The sequence below is a fragment of the Penaeus chinensis genome, chromosome 20 (genome assembly GCF_019202785.1).
Source record: "Penaeus chinensis breed Huanghai No. 1 chromosome 20, ASM1920278v2, whole genome shotgun sequence".
In the NCBI taxonomy this organism is placed as follows: Eukaryota; Metazoa; Arthropoda; class Malacostraca; order Decapoda; family Penaeidae; genus Penaeus; species Penaeus chinensis.
This window is the reverse complement of record NC_061838.1, coordinates 313,340-333,339: the sequence shown is the minus strand read 5'-3', so window position 1 is coordinate 333,339 and position 20,000 is coordinate 313,340. Positions and strand designations below refer to the sequence as shown.

General features: G+C 37.5%; 1 protein-coding gene across 2 annotated transcripts in view; it reads right to left on the bottom strand.

Moving 5' to 3' along the window:
* Positions 1–20,000, bottom strand: part of LOC125036027 (3'-5' RNA helicase YTHDC2-like) — an 84,495-nt gene that overhangs the window by 53,902 nt on the left and 10,593 nt on the right. For both annotated transcript variants that reach the window (XM_047628383.1, XM_047628384.1), the window contains exons 4-12: positions 19,687–19,880; positions 19,140–19,342; positions 18,750–18,916; positions 18,386–18,480; positions 18,006–18,170; positions 12,377–12,431; positions 10,501–10,688; positions 7,950–8,080; positions 1,970–2,151 (exon numbers count right to left, since the gene is read on the bottom strand). In XM_047628383.1, the coding sequence (XP_047484339.1) occupies positions 1,970–2,151; positions 7,950–8,080; positions 10,501–10,688; positions 12,377–12,431; positions 18,006–18,170; positions 18,386–18,480; positions 18,750–18,916; positions 19,140–19,342; positions 19,687–19,880 (1,380 nt within the window). The remainder of the gene's footprint in view (positions 1–1,969; positions 2,152–7,949; positions 8,081–10,500; positions 10,689–12,376; positions 12,432–18,005; positions 18,171–18,385; positions 18,481–18,749; positions 18,917–19,139; positions 19,343–19,686; positions 19,881–20,000) is intronic.

Genomic DNA, 20,000 nt, shown 5'->3' with positions numbered 1-20,000 from the left:
TCAGCAGCATTGGTGGTATTGTACTGTAATAACACCATTGCTATTACCATGTTTCTGGTTCATCTCTGTGACCTGGCACTTGAGGTTCCCCATATTACCCACATTACTTGGGTATGTATGTTCCATTAAACTTTTTGTCGGGCAAATAAATCAAAACTTCACCACCACAAAGACCACATATGAGATCTGACATCTTATCATGATTAAATTCTATCAAAGAAAGTGAGTGTAAATAGTAAAATGCTGTGCTAATAGATTATCAAACTGCATATAACCCTGTGGTGGAAACAGAGGAGCCGCATACAAAGTACAAGTCGAGGCTGGTTATTTAGGATCAGATGATCGTAAGGCTAGTGAGAATTCTACATACAGAGGATATGGGAAAGGCTATGGAAGAAACTAGAAAAAGGAACTCTTAAAATGGTAATCATATTCTGGATATGTATTGTGATGAAAGTGATGATTCACATTTAATGTCTCTTAGCTCTTTGATGTCAGTGAATACCTCCTTAGCAATAGTTAATGATCCTGCAATGATAAAAGCAAAGTCTGCCCTTAAAGAATCATATTACCAAATGTCAACGGGAATCCAGAGATGATGAGGCAACTGTCATTGCTCACTTTTTATGCTGGAGAAAAGTCATGATTGGCACAGGGACATTATAAGAAACCACAGTAGAAATAACCAATATGTATGGCCTTGCCATACATTTTGGAAATGGGCACTGCACCTCTTACCCAGGAAGTGAGGCAGGGCATACATCCTGTTGGGAGGACAACTGTTCTAGTACAGCTGCCAAAGCCCAAGAAAACCTCATAGGCAGAAGTTAGGCCCCACAGCCTGCCGCCTCCCTTTATATGGGGCAACAACAGAAGGGGTGCCGAAGTAGCATCCACTCAGAGTGACTGCCCAAGGTTTCACCTCAGGTAGGTTGTCCAGGTAGGAACTTAGAACATCCAGTCTTTAGGGCAGGATGATCAATTATCTGAAGTGGTTGGAAGTTGAGGTGGCTGCCTTCTTGGAGATGAGAAGACCTGGCAGTGGCATGATCAGTATGGATGGGTACACCTACTACTGGTTGAACCAGAGCAATGGTCACTATCTCCATCTCCAGCCTTTGGTAGTGGAGGTTACTCCAGTTGACAGGTGTATTATGGCATTGAGACTGAAACACGCTTTTGGCCTTCAAGTCTCTTACTGATGAATATAAAAGAGGCATTCCACACCAAACTCACATCAGTGGCAGAAAATTGTCCCCAGTGAGACATTTGCATTGTACACAGACTTCAATGTGGTATCTGGATGTGATCAAGCTGGATACAGGAATAGCCTCCTTCTCCAGGAGTTTGCTAAGTCCCATAAAGTAAGGATTTCTGGCTCCTGGTATCAGCTCTTCAACCTGTATTGCTGGACATGGTACAGTGATAAAGGTACTGTGGCCCAAGAGATCAATCACATACTCACTAGCACTAGCTGGAGGATTCTCCAGAGACCTTTTAGACTGACCCAACAAGTGTACGTATGATCACTAGTGTGTTGTATAGCAAAAACATCCATTTTTTTTCTCTAAATGTGTTTTAACACACACTCGCACACAACCTTTCATACATTCAGCAAACTCTACAAAACAACACCACTAGCCATATTGTCAGAGTTTCTTTTCCTTTGGCATTAGCAACGAGTCACGCACGTGTTAAACGAATAATAAAAATTAACCCCTTAACGATGGGTCACATCTATAGACGTCAAAACAAACCACTCGAAATGTGGCGTGCGGCTGTACGCCGCAAGGGCGCACCTAAGCGCTACGAGCCGGTGATTCGGCTTCATGTACCGAACTCCCACGCTCAAAGTCGGTGCGTTGCAATTGATCGCCAGCATTTTTTAAAGTTTTCTTCATCCATCACTAAGGGGTTAATAGTTCTACCTAGTAGTCGGATCATTAGAAACAAATAAAAACATTCTTACCTATAGGCATGTAACAAATCAAGAGTCTCCTGCTGTCCTGTTGACTGGGCCCAGTCAGCTGCAGTCCAGTCGTTTGCTGCTCGCAAGGTGAGAGAAGAGCCTAAGGCAAGCAACTGCTCAACTATGTCGACACGCCCACGGCCAGAGGCTACCATGAGTGCTGTTGCCCAGGTTTCGGAGTGCTATAACACAAGAAGAAAATCTTATATAAAGTATCTGAGGTATGTCTTTACTTTTATACCTTTGCAAATACAGTTGAAGATTAAGAGCTGATCAGATGTACTGATGTGTTGCTCTCTAAAAGAGCAATGAGGATGTTGGGAAATGTACAAAGACCACAAGGAACTGATGAACAAATAAATAGGATTTAAACCAATACAAAAAATAAAAATAAAAATAAAAGTGTAGTGGAATCAAGGAGTGGGAGGAAGTCAAATACACAGGGATAGCAGTTTGCTGGACAGCCAGGCTCAACTGCCTCCCTAGGTGACCTTAAATTATTTGCAAAGATAATGTGTGAAAATGACTGAACACCTACTTAAGCTGGAACCCTAAACCCAGCAACCACATTTCTAAGTCATTATAAAAAAAACAATATTGATAGGTTTAGTCCTTTTAAGGGGATGTCCCGAAAAAAGCCTATCTTGCTCCACTCATTTGATCATTAAAAAAAATGGATTTGGATATCTAGTTGATTTCTTTTGCAAAAAAAAAAAAGAAAAGGACATTGCACCGGAAAATCCCATTTTTCTACTCTATCCCTGAATTACCTAAAGAATATTCTTCACTTAGATCAATTTGATGGAAAGGTCGTATCATGCTCTAATTTTTGAATTTCCATTCACTCTTTATTTTGTTTTTATTGGTTTTTGACTGTCTGCTATGGTGAACTATATTTTATATTTTTTGCCCATGCATATGTATATGTATATGTATATATATATATATATATATATATATATATATATATATATATATGTATATATGTATATATGTATATATATGTATATATATATGTATATATATATATATATATGTATATATATATATATATATATGTATATATGTATATATATATATATATCTTTTTTTTTTTTTTTTTTTTTTTTTTTTAAATTGGGGCATGATATGGTCTGCACACTCCAAACCACTTGCAGAGGACCATGGCCTTGAGACTTGGACACATTCCAAAATTAGTTATTTCTATTATTTCTTTGCTAAATATAATGATATATATATAAAAAAAGTAAATATTCCTGTCTGGAATAATTAATAAATGCATTATATCATAAAGACAAGCAACCTAAATCAAAAATTATTATTATTATTATTTTTTTTACTTTTTGGAAAATCTGATTGTGAAACAGAGAACTGGGGATTGCAATATCAGTACAAAATTGTTATATGAGTATGGTTCTAGTTTGAATACAACAAAGCAGTTCAATTTATAGAATATGGACAGATGTGTAAATTCATTTTACAGTTACATAAGCTAAAGCACATTATCAGGAAGTCCTGATGGAAAGCTTATTTCATGTATAAATGTACACAAAATTTTGGACATTCACAAATTCATATCTATGTGCAATGTCATTGTCAAATGCCATATGCAAGATTGCAGCAAGCAAAAGTTCATACAGGTGTACTTGGCGCTAATTACTTGTGTCTGTAATTTACCTGTTGGTGATTATGCCTTTGCGCCTCCCAAGAAATAACCCAGTTTTGACTCAAATGGTCCTTTGGTAATTTCCTCATTCTTGTATGTATAACATAGGCTAGCTACTTAATTAGATCCTTTTAACCCACCCCCCCCTCATTTGGAATGGTCCCCTTAAATGAGAATTTTTAAAGAAGTTAACCTTATGTATACTTGTTTACATACATATAAATCTCCTGAAAAATCATTACCACCCAGACCAGCTTCCAGTTTGTAGCATGGGAAAGATTCATTAGCTTCAGTAATTCTCTCACTTCATTTATTTTAAGCTCTTATTATTCTCCAAATGAAACCAAGATATTAGGATTATATGATTATAATAATTTTTTACTGATATTGCCATCCACACTTCTCCCTTTCTTCATAATTGAATTTAACCCCTCAGTGACGGTATCAGAAATCTCTCAGCATCAATGATTATGGTGACTATTGGCAACCATCCTGCCGTTTGGCCCAGAAGACCACTATTACTAGTATTTACTGGTTCATATTGGTTTTCTTTACAATATAATGCATTTATTAAATGTTTCAAACAGTAATATCTACTTTCATATAAAAAAAGACACCTTTACAAATATGTCTTAATTGAAAACAATAACTTTGATTGACTTGTTAATAATATCATCACCGAGTACACTAAATGAGCTTTTTTTTTATATATAATATCCTTAGATTTAGTGCAAGAATAGTAGTTAACGACAATGACAATGTCCAAATTTCCTGTAGCCTGTTCTCAATTCTAATATGAGCTCTGGTACCATCCAGCAGTCATAAATTTTGTGTGGCTCAAAATCAGTTTGTTACATTTGCAACAGCATCCGAATGCACAGGTGTTTTGTATTTGTATCCCAATTTCTGAATTTCTGAAGAAAAAAAAACTAGTAAAATATAGATTACATGACTGAAATTGTTCACAGAGGCAAAAAATCCCCCCCATAAAATTTATGGACATTAAAAAATCAGAATGGGGGGGGGTTGAAATGATGTACAAGTTAAATCATAATAATAATATACACTATAACACACACACAAAATAATTAGTTATCTAAAATTTTTCTTTTTAGGATCAAATGACTGGAGTAAGGTTGGCCGTGGTTGGGATGGTTCCCTCAAAGCAAACTTATGGACATAAAATAAATAGCCTTGACACTATTTGATATTGTTCATGTGTATTGTGATTCGGTCAGCATTGGAGGATGGCAGAGTTGGGTGTGGAGTCACCATCATCAAATAGTGGAGTGGTCACTACAAGCACAGGGATAAGAGCAATCACACATCATCAACCCATGTTGAACTATGGGCAATACTGACTGCACTTTGACAGACTGAGATAATAAAGATACGTACTTTTTTGTTGACAGTAGAGGAGCACTTAACAGCAAGAACCCTGTAATTGGCCACATAGTTGACGATTGTCATCAGATAGTAATACAACCTGCGCCATAGGTCATAGCAAGCAGGAACAGGATCCTGAGCATGGAAAGAGTATCCTTCCTGGAACCAGTGCTCTTCCAGTCATGGCTCAAGGATGGTACATTCCACATTCCTCTATCTATAGAAATAACACAAAAGCCCCTTCCTACATGCCCACTGAGTCTAATAACCCTCCAAGAGCTTTGTGCACTTGTGGCAAGTCATTCCCATCCCCCGGCCTTCAGCCAAAATTGTGAAGATAATCATTATTTCTCTGCATCAGCTAAAGTCCTGCTATACTTTTATTTGATCACCCATGTTTATATTATATCATTAACTTTGCCTAAGTCTCCTTTTCTGCATTTAAAGTAAAAAAAAATCACATTGGTTACAATTTTTCCACCACATATTTATCAAACAATTTGCTATGTTACATTATAGTTAAAACTTTCTTCAATTTTAGAATTTCTTTACCTCTCCTTGGTCAGAACACACAGTTCTTGAGCCCCTAGCATATATAGCGTTTGGTTAAGTTGACTTAGTTCATATATGGATGTATTCATCCATGTTAACCCATTGGATCAGAATGCTTCACTGCCATCACATGGCCCAAAACACGGGCTTAGGGAGCAGCCACTCTGTGGATGTGCACGCGCAAACATTTGTATACAGTGACAAGACTCCATGCCTCCCCTTTGCACAGTCATTCTTTTTTTAGGCATATGCATTTTTAGTTTTTTTTTTCCACTTTCCAATGCCTATATTTGCTTTATCCAGATGGTAACAGAATGTTTTCCTTGCACAGACTACATAACATCTCTCTAGGTACTCTATAAAGTTAGTGCAATAACAACTACACCAAGTAATATTTTGCTATTTGTGTAATTTTTTTTTTTTTTTTTTTTCATAATATTTGTTTTTATTGTATTACAACTTGTGCAGCCAGAAATAAGATCATGAGCATGAAAATGGAATCCTCCCTGGAGCCGGCCCTCTTCCATACATGGCACGCAGACAGTACATTCCACACTCATTTATCAATGGAAATAATGCAAATGCAACTTCCTAAATGTCAAATTAGTCTAATCACCTTCCAAGAGCTTTGTGCACTCATGTCAAGTCATTCTATTACCTCAGCCTTCACCTGTAACACTCACAACAGCAAGTCCATGTCACCCTGGCCCAAATTTTCCCATGACAACACATTCATATCACCCACCCCTCAAGCCAAAGCTTTTAATGACATGGTCACATCATCGGGATTCATTCCTCTCATGATGACACTTTAGGAGAGTCTGATGAGAATTACAATAATCCTTCAATCCATACTGCTGGATGTTATTTCTTAGTTCCATCATATATCCTCACTTGCCTTGCCTAGAAAAAGATCTATTAATGTTACAACCACTGGCCATATCTCTCACTAATTTTTTTCCACTTGCTGCTCTCATACTTTGCAACCCTATCTCTGCTATCATTATATCTATCCTGGTATTCCTGTGACACTCAAGGATTATTCATATAGCTTCAATTCTGTATGGTTTCAAGTTTTCAGAGCCTACCTTGGCAGGCTATGGAAAGTGCTGGTGCTGCATTATGCAGCACCTGTACTGTACTAATGTAAACTAGTTTCAGTAAGAGTAACCAAGCTCCTATTTCACAACAAGTAAGTGCTCTGAGCAGCTGTAATCATGCCTTACACTGGGTCACTATGTTTCACATCAGCATCTGTATTTGAGGTAGTAGAGTCAATGTACACACCCAGATACTTCTATGTCAGTATCTTCTCCCTCTGTTTGTCTTTTAACCCCTCAATGACGGTATACGAAATCTCTCAGTGTCACTGATTCTGGTGACTTCTGGCAACTGTCCTGCCATTTGGCCCAGGAGACCGCTACGTGTAGTGGAACTTTCTGCTTGAATCATGCTAGTGCATTGTGCCATCTATTGCTGTACCTTTTATGATGAGTCGGTTTGTTATGACTGCCAATGGCATGAATTGGTAGTAACAGGTTAACACAAGTCTCACATTACCACTTTGTTTACTTTGAAATTTTGTCCGTTCTTCATTGATAACCAGCCCTAATGCTTGAGTGAGTTTACTTAAGTTGTTTAGCGTCTCCTGTTAACAACACTGTGTAGTTCCTTGTATCTTTATATCATCTGCATACAAGATAGTTTACCTCCAATCATGTATATCAGTCTCTTTAATAATATTAGTGATAACATTTTACACAGACATGGTGTCAAGATATACAGGTTTGTATTCCCAGATGATTTTGGAATAGTTAGTATTATGGCATTTTTCCTGGCTTTCAGTAATCTATCCTCCAACTAATTCATGTTAAATAAATCTAATAATGTCTTTATTACACTATTTCCTCCTGGCACTCACATGATTGGTTTAGGTAGACAAGGAGGTATCAAGGGAAAGGGGGAATGGGAGTCTTTGTAGGGAGTTGTATATGCCATACATTATGAGAATGTTTATTTCGTACTTATATTTTTAAACGTATTCACGAGAAGAAAAGAGATTTTGTGGAGCCAGTTAAACAAGATCCTCTTGTTTAACTGGCTCCACAAAATGAAGGAGCACAAGAGGGTGGGGTAATGTGGGTGGGTTTGGAGGAGTGTAGCTAGAAGAAATTTGCTATACAGTTACAGAATTACTTCTTTAAACACCCTGCCTTCCACTAACACTGAACAAAACTGCAAAAAATAGCCCACCAGTTTTTGAGAGACTTTGCTCTATAGATATATACCCACAAACATACACATACATATTTGCATTGCATAAATAGATACATACATACATACATACATATACAGATAGATATTGTAAATACTAACCTGATAATCTGGAGACACATTTTCCGACATAATTAAGTACATCATCTGAGAGAATGCTTCATCGGCACCAGTGAGGAAAGCTTCTTGAATGCATTTGTCCATTTCTTCTTTCAGAGTATTATCAACCTCAGCTGTAAAAAGGTAAATATATTTTTACTGTTAAATATTTTTGGTAATAACTTTCTTTTATATCAAATTAATGTAGCTAATTCTACATAAAATGTACTTTTATTCATTATTTTTACTCTACAATGATGGTAAGCATCTATTCTAGCTATAATGAGCCAAGCTTATCAAAGGTGGCAAGGATATGCACCAGGCACAGTTAGCCTGCTCAAAGTTATACACCCTAAAGTTGCTTGCTTGTTTGGCTCTGGGCACAGCTATTTACATATTATCAACTCTTAAAAGTGTAGTTATTTGTCTCAATTACTGGAAAATTTTATATGCCATAGCTAAGAATACATAGAGCAGGATAAACTTATCCTCCTGTGTTTCCAAGTTTCTCTCAAGTAGCAAGCTTGGTTCTGTGCACAAAAATCATATCAATACTAGGATAAAAGAGAGTTCTACAAACAAATCAGCAGAAATAACAGTATACATACTCTTACATATAACCACAGCACATTTTTTGCTTTTATAATGTATCATACGCTATACTCTCAGAGAGGATTATCAGTAATGCCACTATATCCATAAATGCAAGCTTCTAATAGGTGAAGTTATACATATATCCAACATCAAAATTCTTTGGATAGCTAAGCATTCTTGCTTTCCCTCACACATTTAAGATTATAGAGAAAAGGCACAAGAAAAGTATTACAAACTGTATTTTCTGGAAAGTATGATTCATCATTTCATCATAAAGTTATGAAAAATACAAACAGAAAAAAAAAGAAAATCAAGGAAATGGGTTAACAGGTGAGATAGATAATACTAGTAACTGACTCCAACCCTATACGTAATAAAAATGTATAAACCTGACCAATTCCTTATATTAGGCATGGTATGACTGTGATGTTGAGGGGGATAGCAAGTAATTACTTCCATTCATAAGTCTTTATTCATGGGCAGTGCATCCTTCCTTTATTGTACACATGCTTTTTTGTGCCAGTAAAAACATTAATCAGCTTATATAGAATGTATAAATTCTTATTTAACCCATTGTATCCAGATGCATCACTGCTATCACAAAAATACAAGTTTTGGGCTTACTTGAGCAGCCACTCTGACAGCAGCGTGGCTAGTAGGCCAGGTGTGCACAATCACTCCTCTGTGGTGACAAGACTCTGTGCCTCCCCTTTGCAATATTATTTTCACTTTCTGCATAAGTGTTTTTAGCTTTTTTGCCACTTCCCAATGTCTGTATTTGCTAGATGATCTGTTTTATCCAGATGGTAACACTATCCCTTGCATAGACTCTATATCATCTCTCTTGGAAATCCATAACTCAGTGCAATAATAATACCAATAAGTATTTTGTTGTGTCATTCTTATTTTTTTTTGTAATGTTCAATTTTCTGTAATACAAACTGCATCATGGCAGCCAGGAATAGGATTCTGAGTATTTAAATTATGTCCTCCCATGGCTCACAGATGGTAACACTATAGGATTAATTAACTAAACTCATAGTAGGCATGGCATTTACATACATGCCATCCCAGGTGGCAATGAGTTACTAAAAGAACTATTTAGGCAAGCATGGACTCTTATGATTCAAAAATGAGTTAAGGATAGTTTCATACTGATGCCTGTATGGAAAACTACCCTACAAATGATATGCCCCAAATACATTTCCTTTGGGAGTTACTGTATCTGCATTTCAAAACAATGTTCATAGCATTTTCACTTACATGTATCTCTACAATATCAAGAGAGACAACTTGACTCTCAAGGGCTGAGCTAATCCAATGTATATCTATAGATCATAACCACAATATGATTGTTAACTGGCTAAGTAAAATGTTTGAATCTGAATTTGAATCCATCCCTTCCAGGATCTTCACTCATTTTCATATATTTAGAATTTGTCTCACCTCTATTTACCAGATTTGAATGGATTAGTGTGAAACACAATGATATATAATGAAAAATAAAAGAAAATCCATAAGAAAATTCTTAGGAAACTCAATTGATGGAGCCTTTGCATATGTTGAAAAGGCATGGGTGACAATGAACTTCTCCACATTACAAGAGATGTATTTGACCAGTTTCAATTAATCTTTGTCAGAAGCACATCTATTTCTGACAAAGATATAACTGAAACAAGGAAAATACATCTCTTGCACTATGAAGATGTTTATTCTCATTCATATTCTCTACATTGATCGCAAAGAAGACTTCTTATCCACTGCACACTTGAAAAGCAGCTTTCATGTGATACTACAGGACAATTCCATCATTTATTGCAATCCGAATTTACTCAACACCTATATAAATATATTTTCCCATTTCATTCTTGGCCAAGTGTACTTCATAAGAACATAAGATCATATAACAATTTTATATCATCTATGAACAAACACTGTTTTGTAATAATTCCATACCCACCTCCAGAACCCTTGTTGAATTCACTGCTTGTGATGTTGCTTCGAGGTTCTGGTGCAGGTGCACTGGACCCTAAGTTTAGTGTCTGCTGGGACATCTGCTGTGTCCAAGCTGCTGCAGTCTTCTGACCACTCTGTCTCTGCTCTAGCTCTTTAAACGCCTTCAACATTTCAGGTGTTTGGTAGTTGGTACTTCAAAACAAACAAAAATTAAACATAGTACTCAAACCCAAATTTTGGAATATATGTAATTATATACATAAACATTGACAATATTCACAAATACAATCACACCATGAACTCTCACCCACACACCCACACCCACACACACCTACACCCACACACACTCTCTCTCTCTCTCTCTCTCTCTCTCTCTCTCTCTCTCTCTCTCTCTCTCTCTCTCTCTCTCTCTCTCTCTCTCTCTCTCTCTCTCTCTCTCTCTCTCTCTCTCTCTCTCTCTCTTTGTCTCAATACTGTAAGTGACAAAGCAAGCTCCAGAGATGAACTATGTATACATGTCATATATATCCCACAATCCTAATTCCATGATTTTTAGCACACAATATAGCATAAAATCAATGCTTTCTATAAAAAGTCTTATGGTTATTCTAACATGAAGTCATTTTAGAACTAAATCAAACCTTTGAAGAAAGGTATATGTACTGTCCATTGTGAACTCTGTCATATACAAATGACTATACATGAGCAGGGATACCAATATCAGGATAAGTTTACAGCACTTCCTCGCCACTTTGTCATCATTTTATTACTTTTGGTGTGGAAATTGGCACGCCCTTTTTTTTGACAAATTATTAGGTACCCCATCTATATACTCGCTGAAAACTTCCATTGTATTGGTGCGGATGATTTAGGTCGAGGGAGCGGAACTTTGTTGCCCACCTGTACGGATCTCCCTCCATTGTGCCTGAGGCACTGTTAATGAGGGAATGAATATTTGTGATTACACTCAACATGTTTTTTTTTTCCCTTTTTGGTTTGCACATAATGCCTTGAGAACCAAAGCTCTCAAAGGAGAAATCACAGCAATTGCATCCCTGAATGCTTTAGGGGAAAGTAATAAGGAAATTAACACTCTGATCAGTGCTGGATTAAGATGATCACAGACGCAGGAGGTGAGAAACCACCCAATCACAAATCTTGCTTTGGGAGACCTAGTAAAATAACTAACAGGACACTCAAACTTATCTCGCCTCAAGTGAAGGTTGCACTCCATGTGAGCAAAAGAAATAAAGGAAAAGAATCCACTGCTGCAGAGGGAGGTAAGCATTCATATGACCCAATGCCACTTCATGGAAACCTCTCTTATAAACACCACTAGCTGTGATGAAAACCACTGCTCACCGAGAAACAAAGATAGAAAAGATTTATATTTTGTAAGAAATATTTGAATTGGTCCTGAAGATATGGGAATATCTGCTATGACAAGGCAACCTTTACAGTAACTGGCAACAAAGGAGGGAAGGTGTAGGAGGAGACCAGGCATGGATCTATACTCACCATATAATCAAGTTTATGATGCTAAGAGATTTCTGATACCTGGCCCCATTGGTTTAATAAAAGACTGGCTCAAGGAAGTTGGTGTTGACTACATCAAAGGCTGGCAGGGGAATTCCCCAGACCTTAACCCCCATCGAGTACCTCTGGGGGCTCATGAAGAGGCACCTCAGAGGCAGGGACATCTCGACATCATGAAGAACCCCTGCAACATATGGGACAACCTTGAGCCCACCCGCCTGCCTGCCCACTTGCCTCCTTTCTCTCTCTCTCTCTCTCTCTCTCTCTCTCTCTCTCTCTCTCTCTCTCTCTCTCTCTCTCTCTCTCTCTCTCTCGCACACAATCAAAAAAGACTATGCACTTACTATTTTAAAACATCCTCCAAGAAGTATTCCTTGACTGGGTAGCACCTTCCAGGAACTGCAAATGGATTATCATCTTTCAGATTTGTTAGAATAGAGGTGTAATTTCAGTTTTATTACAATACTGCATGGTATTTGAATACTAATGAGGAAACTACCAAACAACTTTTAGAGCACACCTCAGATTATTTTTTTGGACTAGCAAGGGCATAAGTGACAACAGGTACATTGTGTAAGCAGGTAATTAGCACTAAGTACACCTATACAGACCTTTGCTTTTTGCAAATGGCCGAAGAAAAGGCTTATAACAATTTCAGCAAAAATTACATTGATTTATGATGAAAATACTCTTTCAAACGTAAGTTTTGTGTACATTTCAACAAATATGCTTTCCATCAAGACTCCCTAATAATATGCTGTAGCTTATAAAGTGCTCTGTAAGTGTAAAGAGTATGAAATACACACCCTAAAAAAGTATCTTTACTCTTTCTCACTTAACAGTATGATAAGACAGCAAAAATGGATGGAAAAAGTGCTATGAGCTCTACCTGATATTGGTATTCCTGAGAGGGGCATCATTTAGGAGAGGGGGGAGGGTGGGATTTGTCCCTCCATAGACTTTGCCCCCCCAAGGGACACAATGTTTAACTTTTTTACTAGTTACATCAATAAAGATCAAACTATAGGTACAAATGCCCCTAGAATAACTCTTTCTTCTAAATGTTTGTTCACTTTGCTAAAATACATTTTCAAAAAGTTTAAGTTTTGAAATATATACTATTAATCCATCAGTGATGGTATTAGAAATCTCCCAGCATCATATACTTTGGTGATATTTGGCAACCGTCCTGTCACTGGGAGCAGAAGTCGGCTACATGTACTTGAACTTCCCACTTAATGCACTCAAGCACATCACTATGCATATAGCCATACCCGGCAGATCAAGCGGTTTGTTATGACGACTGGCTATACATATGACCCAGCAGTAATGGGTTAAACTAATTGGATCTGGTTGCGACATGGCTATCACATCACCAAAAATCCAGGTATTAGGCTTACGAGAGTTGCCATTCTGCTTGGTGGCAGCTTGTAGGCTGGGCGCAAACGAACACGTGTGTGTGGTGGAAAGACTCTATGCCTCCTATTTGCAAAGTTATTTCCTCTTTTTACACAAGCATTTTTAGTTCTATTGCCATTTCCAATATCCATATTTGCCATTTAATTTGCATTATCCAGATGGTAATAAACTGTTTTCTTGCACAGATTCCATATCATCTCTTGAGGTAGTCTACAACACACTGCAATAAAAATAAAAATATGTAACACTTTGTTCTTTGTCTTTTTTTTTTTTTTTTTTTTTTTGTAATATTCAATTTTCTATAATACAACCTGCTTCACCGGTCACAACGCCAGGAATAAAATGTTGAGCATGGAGCCAGCGCTTCTACAGTCATGGTTCACGGATATTTCATTCCACACTCATACATTGAAGGGAATAATGCAAAATTGCCAACTGAGTCTATTAAACCTCCAAAGAGGTTTGTGCGTGTCTTTCCATCACCCCAGCTTTCAGCTAAAATGCCCACAATGGCAGGTTCATCTCACTCAGCCTAGTCAGATTTTTCAGCATCTTCATGTCACCTGCCACTCATGCCAGATTTTAAATGACATGATGGTAACATCACCCGGATTGAAGAGGTTAATATTTCATGTTCCAATCACCAGCCTGGCAAACACTGGCAAGTCTACTGGTATGGATGCTCTAAATGCCACCGTTAACCCGATTCTGCCGGGCCACGTCTAGTTATAACAAACTGCTTTGTCTATGGAGTATGATTGTACGCTGTGGCTGTGGCGGTGGGCAAAAGTGCTCCAAGCTAGGCATTCAGCTTGATGTAGCAAACTCCCGTGCTCAAAGTTGGCTCGTTGCCATTGATCACCAGAGTGTAGAATTTTTATTAATTTTCTTCACTTAGCAGTAATGGGTTAACTGGCATTCATCTACAAAGCACAATCGCTCCCATTATGTAATTGCTTGGGCAATGACAATGTGACGATTGCAATTGCAGGTACAATCTTGGGGGAAGTCTCTGTCCATGGCTGCTTAAACATTCTCAATGAGACTGTGATAAGGTGAATTGGGTGGATGTGGCACAGTGTAATCTCGGGATTTTGCCAAAGTAATGCCTTCACAACATTGCTTGTGTGGATAGGGCTGTTATCATGGATAAGGTAAAATGGCTCCAACTCGGAGAACACTATGTAGGAATACCCTATAACTCTGCTTGGCCTGACATCCATCAACTCCCCGACATCACTGCTGTGTATCCACTCAAACTACACAGCAATTTCTGACAGTATGCATGCTGTTGCCAGCAGAACAAAAGGGGTTTGCATCCCTTGTAGTAGTTATGGATTGTTGAGAAACAAAAAAAAAAAAAAAAAAAAAAAAAAAAAAAAAACAAGTAGATAATGACTCACAGTAAGGGGATGTGGCAACTATCAGCCACACACCCTTCTCAAACCTAGTAAGATGTAAGGGGTGTTGCCAATGAGTATGCAAGCTTCCTATGAGTGTTTCTTATAGCACAAAGATTTATAGATTTGAATGACATTTATCTGATCATGTTCCTCCATTGTGCATCTTGGGTACCCACTTTTGGCCTTGTCTTTTGTGGGTACATTTGCTTGGTATTGATGGATCCATAGAGACATAATTGGCTTCAAAATACCTAATCTTGATATTTCAGCTCTTGATAGTCCCTCAGCGTAAAGTGTAATTATGACATAATGAATGGTCTACAAGGTCTACATTCCTAATATTGGCATGATATGAGGCCCTTGAAATATCAACACTATTCAAACACACTATGAAGCTTCATCTGTTCTGAGCTTTGAAAACAACAAGTACCAATATTTCTGATTCAACTCCTAGCGATCATTTCAGTTTCATATACTCCCATTTAAGGATTTTTTTTTTTAGTAACTGCACACATTAATAAATAAAAGTGTAAATAATGATAATACTGGCTTTCCTCTAGTAGCTGGTCCCATCCACCGTCTTCAAATTTGTTTTGATTTAAAATTAGTCATTTCCTTCATAAAGAGCACTTTAATACAAAGGTAAATTTTCTTATTTCAGAAAAAAAAGGCAGATGTAGCTAACTTTATGCTGAAGCTGATACATCACAATGACACCTGCTCTAAAATATAAAACTATATGAAATTTTGAAAATTAGTCTTCATAGAGAGTTGAAACAGCTATTACACCTTTTTCATGCATTTCTGGTAAAAAATGCAACCTGTGGATGCTACAATAGGCCAAAGCTGTCATAAATTCATGTAAAACTCACCTCACCCTTCCTTTAAATAATTGTATGTACACAAACTCTATGCCAGTTCCCCATACCTAATTGCCATTTTTTAATCATTTAAAGCAAACAATTTTGATCTACGAGATAATTAATAGTTTTGTCTTTATATGGAAACGAGTTTAGTCCTATTAAATGAGAGTAATTTAAACAATTAAACGTGTGTGTCTATATACACATCTCTACCGCTTATGAAATTATAATCACCCAATGACCCTATCTGGAGTGGGGAAAAGATTCAACAGTTTCAGGAAGTCTCACACTCAATTTATTTACTTATGTGATTCAATAATTCTTAACATTGAAACAATTTGTTGTATTCCTGCTAGGATTATGGGATTATAATAAATTTGTCCTGATATGACCATCCACAGCCCTCCATTTCTGCATAACCTAATAAAAAAGAATTAAAAACTGGTTTGAGTTAATGCATATATCAAATGTTTTGTCAGGAATACCTACAGGAATAGAGAACAGCAGACAGTTCAATAAAAAAAAAATTCTTTCAACTTTTTTGAGGTGGAGCTGCAGTGTAATAATGATATATGAAAAGAAGTCCAATTACATTATCTAACATGCAAAAACCGATTATTAGTTAACTGAAACCATTATCTTTTTATGATCAGATGAACAGAACATGGTAGGCATCAGCAGGGATGATACCTTTAAGGGGACCATCCCAAATAAGGAGGGGGAAAAGGGTCAAGTTAGCTAGCTTATGTTATACATACAAGACTGAAGAAACTACCAAAAGACTATCTGAGCCAAAATTGGTTTATTTCTTGTGAGGTGCAAGGGCATAAGCGCCAAGAGGTAAACTTCAGACGCAGGTAATTTGAGCCAGGTACACCTGTATAGACTTTTGCTTGTTGCAATCTTGCATATGGCATTGTGCATAGATATGAGTTTGTGAATGTCCGAAAAACACTTTTATACTAATAGAAAAAATTTAAGTCACTATGTTTTGTGAAGAAATATTTTGTGATTTTTTCTTCAAAAATGTGTCTTGTGTACATTTATATATGAAATATGCTTTTCATCGAGACTCCCTGGTAATAAGCTGTAGTTTATGTAGGGGTCTATATGGTAGATAAACCCACAATGAAAAAACGAGACTTATTAAAAGTGAGACTACAGTTTAGAAATCCACCCGGATTCCATCTTCAGACCTGAAAATGGAATCCGGGTGGATTTCGAAACTATGGTCTCACTTTCAATAAATCTTGTTTCTGCATTGTGGGTTTTTCTACCGTAGTATCAACAGAGAAGAGTGTCTTACTATTCTTCAGGGGTCTATATGTGTACTGAGTATGAAGCAATAAACGTATAACTAATGATAATTATATTTTGGTTTGGAATAGCTCTTGTGATCAGTACTGTCAATCGTCAGCAAATTTGTTTGGATTTGAAATTTGTCATTTCCATTGTAAAGAGCAGTTCAATATGAAGGACACCCCATGGTTGGATATTTGAACTTCGAAAAACAGGTGAAATATTGATTATTTTATGTTAAAGATGATAGTACCCAATGATACCCGCTCTAAAATAAAAATTATATGGAATTTAGAAATTTATCTTATCAATTCCATTCGCAAGGAGTTCATACAGCTAAAGCACCCTTTTCATGTGTTTCCAGAAAAAATGCAACCAAAGATTTAACACTGTAGTTCACCATGGCATAGTCCAAAATAAAAAGTAAAGGGAAGATAAAAAATTGGAGCATGATATGACCTTTCCGTAGAGTTGATCAAATTGAAGAATATCTTTAAAGCAGTTCTGGGATAAATTTGACCAAGGGGATAGTCTGGCACAACCCCCCCCCCCCCCCAAGAAAGAGTCAATTTTTTTCAACTTTTTGAGGGTGGCCCCCCACAAAAGGGGGGATGCCCCATTTAAATTAAATTAGAGACAAATCACAATCTACATCCATATTTTTTCAAATGATCAAATGAGTGGAGCAAGGTAGGCTTTTCTCCAGGTGGTCTACTTGCCCCCTTCCAACGGGTCACACTGTGAGGCGTCAAAAGAAACCGCTCAATCTGTGGCGTGCAGCTGTACGCTGTGGTGGCGCACCAAAGCGCTACGAGCCAGTGATTCAGCTTGATGTACCGAACTCCCGTGCTCAAACTCGGCACGTTGCCATTGATCTCCAGAGCACAGTTTTTTTTTGTTTTTTTTCACTTGTCATCAAGGCTAAGTACAAGGGTAAGTATCAACCAGAGGAAGTACAAATAACAGTAGTTTCAAATAGTTGTCCTTACCATCAATAACAGGACAATTATTGAAGTATTTGGCATAGAGATTGACGTCCAGAGCAGCTGACATAAGGATGAGCTTCAGATGTCTGAACTTGTGAAGGCAGTCCCGCAAGACAAGCAGAAGGAAGTCAGTGAACCTGTCACGTTCATGTACCTCATCCACAAGAACTGAAATGTGAGAGTATCACAATGGAGTTGTATTTATTATACTTTCTCCACTTCTTTTCATATGTAATCTATCAATTCAAAGGAATCAAAGGCAACCTTGCATGAAAATACAGGCAAATATCTATAAAAATCTATAAATGGGCAAAAGTATAAGATAAATATCAGTATGGGGTGAATGTACATTCTAGCAAGAGCATGTGATCAGACTGACTTACTATGAGTGACACTAGCTAGGGAGGAGTCTCCCCCCATGAGTGTCCGCAACAGGACACCATTTGTACAGAATGTCAGGAGTGTTTTGGGAGACAATCTGTGAAGAACATTCATTTAAAACAAAAAGCAGAAATTGTGGCCTTCATTTGCAGGCACTGTTCTTTACCCACAAAGTTAACCCAGGAAGGTTCAAGGTTCTTTTATACATTTTGAGTGAAAAAAACTAAAAACTAAATATTACTTTTGCAATTTTCAATTGTTCTTCTGAAGTTAATTTTTATGGAGGAACTGTCAACAAACATATTCACAAACTTTTTTTAAATTATATTCTCAGTTTAATCCAAAGTACAAAAATGCAGTTCTTACTTGCTCTCCAGTCTGATCTGGTATCCTACTGTGTACCCAACTTTCTCTCCTCGTTCTGCTGCTACTCTCTCTGCTGTTGTTAGGGCTGATATCCTCCTGGGTTGTGTACAAAAAATGCGGCAAGGCTTTCCAAGGGATGAAGCTTCCTGAAGTAACATTTGGGGTACCTAAAAGTGGAAAAAAAATTGAACACCATTCTCCTGTTGAAATTTTGGCCTGCCTAGAAAACTGTATAAAAACACAATTTTTTTTTTTTTCTTAACATTTATATTTGATCACTACATAAATCAGGAAAGAAATTTTAAATTTCAATCTCATATGATTTTTATATGCAAACATCTTACTACCACTTGCAAAATATCAATGCATCATTTGGGAGACAAAACAAACCTGCGTTGTTTTTCCTGAGCCAGTCTCTCCACACACCAGTATGACCTGGTTGTGGTGGATGGCAGCCAGGAGCTGATCCTTCATGTTCCATATGGGAAGTTTCCTGGCATCAGCTGTCAGATCGCTCAGGCTCGGAGGAGGAGGGATCTGCGGTGGGCCAGGGGTAAGGCGGCCCAGGGATCGCAGGACGCTCAGATCTCTTACTAAGAAAATATATAAGAAAATTGATAAAAATATCGCAAACTTTTATTTGAAAAATCTTTAGGAGTATTTCAGTACATTTTGAAAACAACATTATGTAATAATAATAGAAAGAAGAGAAGAATCAAAACCCCAATTTCATCAAGGAACAGAAATTTAATTAATCCATAAATAATTTGTTTGAAATATTCTTACAATCTCAGTAATACATACAAGCATCACTGTCACCAAACAAAGACCTCAACTACAAACTGTTAATAAGCTGCCCAACTACAGACTCTTATCAACCAGTCCTTCCATCTGTCTCTGTATCAAACCATCTATTCTCTCTCCCCTTGATCCTCACATTCAGGGTTCATGAGCCGATCACGTTCTGTTGCTGGTAAAAGGTCCTGCCTCTCCTTGTTGGTCACAGGGCACCGCTGCAGGAGTCCTAGGACAGTGGAGCGGGTTGAGTCAGCTAGCGCCACCACCGCCTCACTGCTCATGATGGTTGATCCTTCCTTCTTATAGACTGTCAGGTAGCGTGAGGACCCTTTCCTTTGGGGGGAGGGGAGGGGAGGGGAAGGAGGGAGTAAATTATTTCAGAAACTCAGTGAACTGGGAAAGATTAACTGGTTCACACAGTTACTGCTATTAACAATTGCATTTTTTCTCTCT